At 37.6% G+C, this 12,479-nt stretch overlaps 1 protein-coding gene across 2 annotated transcripts in view; it reads left to right on the top strand.

The window, feature by feature from the left end:
• SH3RF1 (SH3 domain containing ring finger 1) overlaps nt 1-12,479 on the top strand; it is a 53,767-nt gene that overhangs the window by 28,856 nt on the left and 12,432 nt on the right. For both annotated transcript variants that reach the window (XM_044430755.1, XM_044430757.1), the window contains exons 3-7: nt 3,569-3,844; nt 5,457-5,552; nt 7,839-8,141; nt 9,543-9,653; nt 11,757-11,908. In XM_044430755.1, the coding sequence (XP_044286690.1) occupies nt 3,569-3,844; nt 5,457-5,552; nt 7,839-8,141; nt 9,543-9,653; nt 11,757-11,908 (938 nt within the window). The remainder of the gene's footprint in view (nt 1-3,568; nt 3,845-5,456; nt 5,553-7,838; nt 8,142-9,542; nt 9,654-11,756; nt 11,909-12,479) is intronic.

The raw sequence follows: 12,479 nt of genomic DNA, 5'->3' as shown, positions 1-12,479 counted from the left end.
AAAATAATATAGCTAAAATCCATAACTGGGCTATATATTGACTAAGACCAACCATAAAGCACAGAATTATGACTACAGACTTTCAAGAATGCAAGCTCTTGAAATCTCTTAATCAGGAAAAATCCTACACAGTGTGAGTGGATGGGGAGACTGATGATACTGAAATTAAATCTGCATGGTTAGAGAGTTTTAAAGGTACCATGAAGGAGGATGTGCAGACTTCTGTAGTTCCAGCTGTAACATGAAACTTGTACAACAACTAGTACAATGAATCCATTTATGTTTGCCTATTTTCCTACACTCCTTAAAACTGAACATGCAGACTGCATGACTTCAGCTGCTTCTTTGCACCTGCCACCCTCTTCCCTTCACCCCTTCATTCCTATTGTGTAACATATTGTCGGATAAAATCACCTGGAGATCTTGAAAGCATGCACCCAAAATTTTGTACTTTTTTTTACTGAGCTTTGCCTGACCAGGCATTTTGAAATTGGTCACAAAGACTAGACAAGCAATTGTTCTCTGACAAAATAAAGCGATCCTGTGAAAGGAAGTTGTAGATGGAAGTAAATATACATGCTGTCTTTTATATTGTTACATGGGCATCATTTCTTGCCGCGAGTACTGCCAAATAGGGCATTTTTTGTTCATTGTGAGTAGGATAAAATGATACCACCTGTTCTACCTGAAGCCCTGGACTTTTCATTCTCCCTTCATATGCATGTGTTGCACTATGATGCAGTTCTGTGTTGAGGAAGATACTGATTCTGTGCAGTATATCCATGATATCATCAGCTCAGCCCATATGTTCATGCTATTCACATAATCCATCCCTGTGGGACTTTATCATGGTGAAGCATGAGAGGATACATGAGGATACATGAGAGAGGAAATCACAGTGATAGGTGGAAATATGGATGAATTCTTCATCTTGATTGTTAGTTTTGTTTCAGCAAGAGAACTGGGCTCAAATTTACATAACTATATGCATTTAGATATGCATACATAATTTTTCTTGCTAAAAAGTTCATTCAGCTAAAAATCAGCGGACTCCTCCCTGCACTTCCCAACATCTAACTGGAATAAATGTTAATGATAACTCAGCAAATGTCCAAGTGTCTGTAAAGTGAAGAACAGTTGTAGGAAAAGTCAATGGTTTGGAATCCTTTTCTAAAACCCAAAGATCCTTAGCTGTGACTTGGCTCTGAGATCGTTTGGCGGAAGCAGTATGAGAACAGTAGCCACTGGATATATATTGCATCCAAAAGAATAGTACAGTGCAATCCATCCCAGTTGTTTTAGTTTCCATGCACCAAAGAAAGAAAACTTGCTTGCTTTTAAGTTTGATTCTGTGCATGCTGAGTATCTTTAGCTAGAACAAGTACATCATCTATGGAAATTAGTTATGTTGAAAACTATATTGTACAATCAAATGTATTTGCTGTGAATTATCATTTTAAGGTACTTGCATTGATTCTTTTTAATTTGTATGCTTATGATTAAAACTGTAATTGAAAATAAAAATAAAGGGAATAATTTCTTTGAATGCTCTGCATTGTTAATAGATCTAATACCGTTGTAGTCACATATTAATGAGAATACTGCAAAATCAGTGTAAAGACTTCATTTCAACATAGCAGTATAGTAAAATTAATTTATACTCTTATAGCAAGCATGGTTGGTGAATCTTCAATGACTGGCAAAATGCCCATCATTGACAGACTGAATTTGCTTATGTGTGAAGCAAGAATTCCTTCTGCAGATCTTTGCTATTAAGGTCGAGGACTATCAGTATTGAGAAAGGACAATAGGTCAGCATAACTGTGTTGTTCCATCACCATACCCACAGATTATAGTGGTTTACTCTCCACCACCAATATCATAGATAAAGAACAACAATTCACTCAGGAGAAAGTAAAAGTGTGCATATAGAGATATCATTGGAAAATGCGCTAAACATAATCCTCCCAGTGGTCTCAGTTGTTGAGACCCAAGCCTGTTCCTAAATTTTATCTTTCATTTTTGCATATTTCTCTTTTGGGTTGCTGTTTAGATTTAACTCTTCAGTGATAGTTAAACTCATGTTTTAGATTTACTACTTTAGTGTACATGTAAAGGAATTGCACTTTGTGCAAAACAATATACACTGGATGTAACAGCAACATCTGGCAGCAAGTTGTGCACTAATTAACTCTCAAATTGTGAGGACATATGCTGTACTGAATTTGAGTGTTGTTTTTGTGATCTACAAATAGAGGCACTTGTGTTGTTTGTGGGTTAAACAACCTCAAGTTAAACCAAAAGCCATGGAATCTTTAATGGAAACAGAAAGCAGCATCCCCATAATTTTTGCATTAATTAATCCACTGGATGCCTGCATTATGTCCAAATAGGGCCACTGAAGAGAGGTGTTGGGGAGAAGACTAGGGTTGGCAAGGATTTTCTTGCAGTTGTATCTCAACGAAACTCCTGAACAGTGTACTCAAGAACAGTTTGCAAGAAGGGCATTTTTGGTGTGTGTGTTGAGAGTGAGTGACTCTGAAGTATTCGTAAAATCAAACTCAAAAAAGTCTCTGACCCTCTTCGTTTTCCCAAGAAGAGTTCCCTTATTGTGGATACATTGTGGTTTCCCGGAAATCTTACTAATGAGAAGAGGTTAAAGCTCTTGTATAAGTAGAATATGTTAAGCTGCTCCAAGGAAATTGTGATAGTCTTAAAGCTGAAGTCAGGCACTGAGAAAATCGTGGTTTGCAGGAAATTGCCATTCTTTTTCAGTTTCCAGGCAATTTCTCAGCTTCTTTGTAAAATGGGAAATCCCACATGTTTGAACGGACAGAAGAGGCAGTAATGGGGCTGTTCTGCCTCTGTTGGTTCCGTTGCACTTTCAGAACCCACTTCTTGGGACTTTTAGTGCACCTAGATATAATCCTGGAAATAAAGGAGAAATGCTCATTTCTGGATAAGGACAGGTCAATGAAGTTAAATCCTACATGTTGCAGTGGCCTATACCCATTTCAAAACTAGTGTTTCCATTTGTTTCAGCTTATTTGAAATGTCCCATTGTATAAGTTATGGGTCTCATAAATTTACAAACATAATAGAAGACTACCCAAGGAATTCTAGGTGGCTAGAAATATTCCAGTGATTGTAAGAAAGGTTTCTTACAATCTGCATTATACTGTCATGATTTCCACAAAACATGGATTTTAGAAATAGCTCTTGAGGGCATTCAGTGTAAAGTATATAAGCGAGTGGGATATTCCATGTCTTTTCATGGCACATTCAGATGTTGTCCCATTTTATAGTTTGAAAGCTTTTACTTAATGACATTTTTAAAATGTATATTTCAGCATACCTGTTCTTATTTTCTGTGTGTGTGCCACAATAATATTTTACAAGTATTGGGTTAAAAAAATGCCTGAGATTAAATTTGTATGAGAAGTCTATAATTTATTATTTTTATTCTCTCTAGAAGTGAATTGTTATTGCTTCTGTTTGAATACATACACTGTTCTTTCACATTTTTGACCACACAATTTGGTTTGTTTGTTTGTTTTTCTTTCTCTAGGGTGTACCTCAGTTACCATGTGCCAAAGCATTACACAACTATGAGGGGAAAGAACCTGGAGATCTTAAATTCAGCAAAGGAGACATCATCATATTACGTCGACAAGTCGATGAAAATTGGTATCATGGAGAAGTTAATGGTGTCCATGGATTTTTTCCTACCAATTTTGTCCAGATTATTAAACCTTTACCTCAGCCTCCACCTCAGTGCAAAGCACTTTACGATTTTGAAGTTAAAGACAAGGAAGCAGACAAGGATTGTTTACCTTTCTCCAAGGTAAAATGTTTTGTTTTCTCATCTTAAGAATATAAAAACATGTTTAATGTACACATAGAAAGTCAGTTACTTCTACTTTAATTCTTGCATGTTCTTTTTCAGTCTTTTACTCTGATCTTCATTATTGGAGTTTGCTATTAACCTTGGAAATTAATGGCTTGATTTTTTCCTAAGGATTTTAAATAATTTAATCTTTATGCAGGATTGTATTACGTTTTTATTCTGCTCTTCTTCCCAAGGAACCCAGGAGAGCATTCATGCTTCTACCCATCCTGTATTTCATCTTCAGAACAACCCTATAAGGTTGGTTAGGTTAAGAGTTGCTCACATTCTCACAGTAAGGTCCATGGATGAGTAGCATTTTGAACCTTGGCTTTCTAGTTCAAGTCTGTGCATCAGGGATGGTGAACTTTGACAGATTGATGAGCCAATTACCCACACCCACATGTACAATCCAACAGACCTCACCACTGCTGATGAGATTGTCAGCTTTGCACTAACTCCTTTAAGGATGCACACCTTGTTAGGAAGCAAAATCTCACTCCTGGGAGGCTTACAGGAGCTTGGTCCTGCTTTCCAGCAAAACACACTCCCCATATGTCTTGTTTTAAGGGAAAACTGTTCCTTTTTTATTGCCACTCTTTTTTACTGCCAGTTCTGCCAGGGACACAAATAGGCTGGATGATAAGAGGCCTGCATTTTGTCAAACCCTGACTTCACTTCCTAACTTCATATTGCCTCTTGTGATTTTTTTTTTTCATTTTAACTGCTCTTCAAAGTGATTAATTTTATTCTCCACATATGCATATTTCCAATAATTAACAGTGCCTTGCTTGGCCTTCATGGCCCCTTCCAACTCTACTATTCTATGAGTCTATGAACTCTTTTACCAGACATCTAGTGTGCAGAGATATTTTTATATGAGGTAGTAATCATGTGTTAATTCATTCTGAAATGTTGAAGTCCAGGAACCATTTTACACTGAGCCTTTTGGAATCTATTCTGAAAGCTCAAGATTCTGCTGTTCTTCATACCATCTTTCTCCAATGGTCCTGCTGGGTGGAGCTTTATGAGCACTCGAGCCCTTTAGTTCTGAAAGCAACAGATTTGAAAGGCATCACTGCTGTATGCTGTTAGTAGTCATTTTGTGTCTTTATCAAGAGCCTGCCTGATTGGCATTTCCTGGTTTGTCATCTCTAAAAGAGTTATATGTATGGACAGCTTTTGAACAGCTTTGGTTCTCTTATAGTCATTCACAAGAAATAATGCAGAGAATGCAAATCAACTGGGAAGGAGCAGAAGTGTGAGATGTATTGAGAGGTGTTCGAATGCTAAGATTAGAAAAGGCTGATGTAATTGAATGGCTGTTACTCACAAAGCATTCAGTTAATGGATGACTGATTTCCTTCTGGGGCTCCTTTCAGAACTTCTCAATAATGGGAAAATACTGTTGAAAACTACTTTCATTTGAACAGCTGTACATCAGCTTCATAAAATATTTTCTTTGTCAGTAATTGTTCTGCATACAACACTTTGTTGGGGGAAAAGAAATTAAATGAATTGCCTAATTAGAACTGGGAAGGATAATTACTTCTTTCTTTTTTTAATGCAGGATGATATTCTGACTGTGATTCGCCGAGTAGATGAAAATTGGGCTGAAGGAATGTTGGCGGACAAAATAGGAATATTTCCTATTTCATATGTTGAGGTAAAGGATCCTTAAGAATCTTTAACAGAGAATACAATTGTGATAGAAAACCTATTTTACTGGTGCTCTTCTTCACTACCTCTAGTTCTCTGGGATGAAGAAACCCATTTATAGTGAGATGAAAGTGCAAGAGTAGGGAGTACAATAAGATATTTCTTATTGTATGTTAGCATGTCAGTCTTTGCAACCCTCAAATGCTGTCATTGTCATCACTTTGCATTTATAAACTGTCTTTTTTTATCTTGTGGGGATCCCAAAGTGGCTTACATAAATCCATTTTATTTTTTACAAATGCAACCTTGTGAGGTTGGTGAGGCTGAGATAACATGGCTGGCCCAAAGTCACCCAGTGAGCTTCATTGCCAAATGGACCTAGCTCCCCCATCCAACACTAACCACTGCACCACACTGCACTGGATCGCTAAGTAAATTATGTAGTGAGGGTTGTTGATAATACAACCTAAGGTGTACACAATAAATGATCAGACTCAACATGATCTCCTTCATCCTTGGTCCTTCAGCCAGTATTCCATTGTGGTTTGTGACAAAACCCATCTTGTCTTTCCTGCTGTTGTCATTTGGAACTCATTTTTTCATCTAACCTCATCAATTCCACCCTCATCTAATCAATTTCCTTGCATATTTCAGCTTTCAAAGGGAGTGTCAATGTGGATGAGGTAACATACTTAGAAATTGGCAATGCAAGACTGCATATAGACTAATTTGCATGCAGTTTCCTAGCTGTTGTACCAAAGCTAGGTCCCAAAGGGGGAACAATGTCTCCCCCTTAGAAATATGAACATCCATTTGATGGTTTTGAGGAAAAGTTGGAAACTTTTCTTTATGGTTTTTGTGCATCATAGGTAGAATCCCATTCTGGAAACTTCTGTATCTGAGGAATGTTTGGTTAAAACCCCGCCCCACATCTATGTGTGTCCATAGCAGATTCCCATCTGTTCCCTCAGTTTTCTTTCAGCTGTAATTGCAGTAGCCTGTCAGGGAACCTCTCCTACTGTATCTTTTCTGCCTGGGAGAAGAGCATCAATTGAAGGCCTGCATTCATTGTCCCACTATGTCCCACACAGTGGCCTTCATTACCCCACTATGGCACAAGTGTGAAAGAATACCCCCTTGGGACATCAGGTATGCCTTACTACTACTCACCCCTTGAGAGCTTTGGAGACTGATTCATCCCCTATTTGAGCCCTGAATTTAGGTTATACTGACTCACCCACATCTAGGCAGCTGTTGGGGCTTACGATAGCAGAAAAGTTAATACAAAAGTGCAACATTCCTCTTCAGAACTGAACAAAATGAAAGTAAAGAAGGCAACAGATCATACCAACAGTTCTACAAACCCCTCTGTCAATGCTGATTTCACCATACTGCATCAAGTCCAACTTAAGGAACAGGTGCTAGATACCAGTCCTATGCATGATCCTATACCAGTTGCATCTACATCAGATGATAATTTTTGAGGGAGATCTCATCACTACGGTTACCAGTCTCCTAGCCTCCAGATTCTGGGTACTCAAGCTCAAGGCTGGGAGAGCATACATCTTAGTTATATAAATGCCCATGATGCAGTTCCCAGTTGAAGCTTTTTGATTGGATTAGGCATTCAAGCTTTCACTGTCATGTTGATCCAAATTGTACTGGGATGAGCTGCACTCTGGGTTTGGAGGACTAACAGTGGATGAATGTTAGTTAGATAATCTTTGTCACCTTTTTGGTAGTTAAGGGCTGGTTAAGACAACCCTTCATGCCAAAGCGTTTAAAGACATACTTGGATACCCAGGGGCTTGAGGGGATTACCCATCCCAGGTGTGTTACAGAGACATTTTTATTGTTTTAGCTGTTTAATCTTGTTCTGATTTTGTGATATTTTTATTGTATTTTATTGTCCATTTAATGGATTGTTGTTAAACCATCCAGGTCGCTTCAGCTGTTGGCAGTATAGAAATGAAATCATCATCATCACCCTCACTATTCAAGCCTCATTTCCTCTCCATGAGTGCCAACGTTCACCATTACCAACAGTTTATTGGTTCTCCATAGCCCTTCTTTTTATTGTCAGCTTCTGAAGTGTTATTAAAATAGAATTTTTTCTTTTTTTTTTTTGAAAAATAAGCTTCAAATGGTCATTTTAACTTGAAAATTCATTCCAAATTAATTCAAAGTTCCATTCATAGACGAAGTTTAATCAGTTAAAATTCTGATGAGTTAATCAGTTTTCTTTGATGGTATGACAGCAGCAGTATCTATAAAGTGTGTTATTATTTTGCAGTTTAACACAACAGCAAAGCAACTGATAGAACTGGACAAACCCTCAGGTTCAGCAGTAGATTCTGGAGAAGGCACCTCTGGTGCATCCCACAGCAATTCAGTTCAAAAGCACACTGATACCAAGAAAAACACCAAAAAACGTCATTCCTTTACTTCCCTTACAATGTCCAACAAAGCCTCACAATCTTCTCAGAATCGTCACTCAATGGAAATCAGTCCTCCTGTCCTCATCAGTTCTAGTAACCCTACAGCTGCAGCCCGTATAAGTGAACTCACAGGCCTTTCCTGCAGTGCACCTTCTCAGGTAATTTGCTAGAATCAGAATATAGAGCATGCCATGTCCTTTCAAATGAACAGTTTAAATGGTTGTCAGAACAAATTGAATTGTGGATGATTCCTTCTGGAATAAGGGCAAGCGGTCATGAATTATATAAAGGGACAATTTTCATGCATTCTGAGGTACTGTAACTTGATGACACCTCGTCATCTTGCTCTTTCAATAACTCAAAATTCAGGTTGTATTTTGGTTTAAATTGCTTTTTGGTTAAAAAAGAAACATGAACAAATGCTTTTTAATGTTTTGTCTGAACTAAAAATACAACAGTTTGACTTGTTATATAAGATAGAAAATACCAGTAATTTTATCTCTGAGAATGTGATGTGGAGAGGTATTGGTGACCTTTGTATGTTTGGCAGGCTTACCTTAAAGATGAAACAACCAAGGATTGTGGTGCTTACCACTCCAGAGTTCCACTTTATGACCACTACAAGCAGTGGCCTAATACTACATGCAGTGGTTGGGCTGCTCTTAGCAACCGGTATTCCTTTTGCAGTTTGGGACAGAATGCCCTGTGGAAATGTAATGTTCTTCACAAGTGCTCTTGGTGAGGAGGAATGATGGCTGCTCTCATCATACATTTTAAATGTTTGTGTCCCAAATCAGGTGTTTCACTGCCTAATTACCAACACATGACTTGCTGGTCAAGAGAATGTCCTTTTTCCTTGGGCTTTTCTGCCACCCTTCCCCCTTTTGTCTGTTTTATGGTAATCAAAGTTTACTATAGTGTTTGAATCAGGAAAACTATGGTTAGCGTAAGCAGGACTGGTCTAAAAACAAAAAGAAAATCAGGATGTGGAGATGATTTGTGATTATTGCTAACCATTCTCAAGATTTGGATCTTGCAATTAATATACAGAAAGAAAGGAGACAGAATCTGTAGTTTGTATCTCTGATAATAAACGTTTCATTATTTTCTACAACAGCTATATCTGAAAAAGAGAGTTTAGCTGTGACATATGTGCAATTTTCACAATTGTAGGAGAAGGAAGCATATTGGTAGTAAAACTTATAAAATGCCATAAAGTACTAATTTAGCATCTGACAATATGTCTCTGGTCGTTATTTCGATTGCTTTTCCTATCTTCCCAATGCATTTGAAATCACTTATATCACACATGGAATGTTAAAAATGAACCACATGATTTAACACAACATGCTGTGTACATTTTAAAAATGGCAATTTCATTATTCTCTTTAAAATTATAGTCCATCTATTTACCCAAAACTACATCAAAAGCCTAACAACCACAGTAAAGTCTATAAAGTTAAAATGTGTAACACAATGAAGTTACTGATGGCAGTCATGATTTTATTTTCTGGTAAATATGTTAATTCTGTCTCATTTAACTTTTTGCATTTTAATAGGTTCATATTAGTACCACTGGGCTGATTGTGACCCCACCACCGAGTAGTCCAGTTACAACAGGCCCTTCTTTTACTTTTCCACCTGAAGTCACATACCAAGCTGCTCTTACTGTAAGTACCATTGACAGAAATTAAGATCTTTGATACAGCCTGATGTAATGTTATCAATTGGAATTTGCTTTTTTGCAAGCTGCCATGAGATTTTTTTTAAAAAAATAATGTTTACATAATACATTCTGACACAAACAAATGTCTTGATGCTAGGAATTCTGATATACTCCAGTGGTAGAGTGATGTACACACCTGTTTCCTGATACTTTTCAATAACAAATATGTAAATCATATTTCTTTACCATGGATAAATATGATTCTCCATGGTAAAATATTATTTCTAAGCTGTTTCAATTTGCATTGACAGGAAGAAATATTAATTTGGTTTGGTTGGGGTATTTATTTTCTTTATTTAATAAATTTATATCCTGCCTATTTTTTGCAAGGAACCCTGGGCAACTTATATAACCTCCCTTCTCTTTTCTTTCATTATATCCTCACAACAGCCCTGTGAAGTAGATTAGGTTGAGAGTTATCCAGTGAGCTTCATGGGCTACTGGGGACTAGAACCTGGATCTCTCAAGGCCGGTCCAGCACACCACATTATCTAATTAACTTTATGAACTTAATTTTTGCTAATCTGACCAGTCCTGGAAAGTGTTTGCTGTTTACAATGATGTACAATGTCATTTCCATGTTATATTATTTCAGAAGAAAACATACTTGGTAACTGATTAGACATTGTGACTTTATGTATGCTGGGTAAATTAAGCTAACTAGGTGGGTACTGCATGTAGCTATTCCTTACATGGAAAAGTGGACAGTCAAATCCAGGTATTTAACCATATGGCTAGATAATGGCAACACATAGTTTATAAATTATTGACTCAGTGCTTTTTGCTTTCAGAACCCATTATTGAGAATCTGGGCAATGTGTTCAGCAACAGTATCATAGAAGTCATATAAGTGATAAAGTGTTGTCACTCCTTTTCAGTTGTTTAGATGATCATCTGCGCATATTTATGGATGCTCTGCAAATTGTACCATGGTGTTCCTTGTATATTGCCTTTGCCTGGTTATAAGTCATTCTTCTGAGATGGACAGGGAATTGAAACATTTTGCCCATGGCAGGATTCAAGTCAGCGAACTCCTGAGTATATTTGTCATTTCTTTAACAAACAGCAATACAGGTGTCCCTGATTCCCTTCATTTCACATGGGTTGGAACGTGGTGACATGATGGTAGCTTGGCTGTCTTCATGTCCATGTAATGTGTGGACACCAATTCTGGGACTCCATTGTCAACTATGGCAACATTTCCAGAGACCCTGTGAATATGCCTAATTTCTATCCATTTTTCTTTTTCTGGATATTTTTCCACTCACCTTGAGGGCTGAGCATGCATTAGATATGGTAGCTGTTTGCTGTAGAATACCTATTTTCTGTGTGGATTGGATGGATGAAAATATATGATTTCAGCTCTTTACTTGTTGTATTTGTTTACTGGGAGCATTCATAGTCAAGCTCTAGAGAATGATCTGGAGTTTTATAGATGAAAAACTTACCAGTGGTTCCATAGGGTGATGTCATTGTTTAAAGGAATGCAACCTCAGGGCAGAGCAGAGCCCCATTAGAACTTGCTTGTTAAAAGATTATCATCTTCTGAAAGAATATCCATCTTAAGAATCCTGATTTTTAGAGTTTAATACTTAAAAAATAAGAAAAAGTAGTAACAATAGCATAGTAACTATGTTCTCCTTTGTAGCTGCATATCAAAAGGAATTTTGTTCCTAAAGGCATGATTTGAGAAGATTGTGCTGAAATTTGTTTCTTATTGTGGTTTAGCCTCTGGTTTCAAAAGCAGTCATGCACTGTAGTCCATTTCAAACCGTTGAGCTCTCCTTTGAAAAGCTTTTGGATTTTTGCCAAGAAATTAAATTGAAATGTTTATATATTAGAGTCATCCTTTGAGCTTTTTCAGTTTGTGGCTTAAGGTTTTGTTTTGGGAAAAAGAAATACAAGTCATTGTCCAGTAATTATATAAAGCATTGGCAAATCTACTTTATTGCTGGATGCAAGTCATTGGAGTGCACATGTGAATCTGTTTGCAGCTGAATACTGAAATCGATGTGTCACATCGCTTTTTTATCTATTTTATTTCTAGAATATGAATCCCCCTTTACCACCACCACCCCTCTTGTCTGCTACAATAATTGCCCCAACTTCTACTGGACTGCCTTCAGGAGGTGCTCAAAAATCTGCCTCAGGATCAACTGAGCAAATATCTCATTTGCGGTCACAAACAAGGCCAAGTGTGTGAGTGAAGTAGAAATGTTTTAATTATTAAAATGGTGTTGAAGATCAGAACTGATAAAAGAACAAGAATTGAAGTATTTCTGGAACAGGCTAGAAAATCTTTGATTTTCCTTATGGATTTAGAAACATCTGGTGTATGTAAGCAGAAGAGAGAACAAAATATTATTTGATAACACTGCCTCTCTTAGTAATTGATTCTGTGCCCCAAACGAAAACTTAAATTTCCAGATCCAAGCTTGGAAACAGAGGTCCAACCTTAGAATCTGTGCTTTGATCACCCTCCCCCTTGTAGCTGGCGCAGAAAGAACTGTGGTAGCGGCCTCTGAGGTTGGGAAAGGTAGGAGGCTGGGGTTGCCATCATAGGAGGTATCCCAAGAGGTAGACCAGCCTCTTTCCTTCCCATTCTGAAGCAACTCAGCTAATTGGCTGCAAATGACCATTTAGCTAAAATGCAGAGCTTGCCTCCATTGCACTTCCTGCTCTGCTCTGGATGTTCATAAAGCTTCAAGTCTGAGGGCTTATAAGCATCCAGAGCACAATGAGTAGGGCTGTGCACTTAGTTTATCAGATG

Source organism: Varanus komodoensis, unplaced genomic scaffold (genome assembly GCF_004798865.1).
Source record: "Varanus komodoensis strain SLA01 unplaced genomic scaffold, ASM479886v1 scaffold21, whole genome shotgun sequence".
NCBI lineage: Eukaryota > Metazoa > Chordata > Lepidosauria > Squamata > Varanidae > Varanus > Varanus komodoensis.
This window is presented reverse-complemented; position numbering and strand designations above follow the sequence as displayed.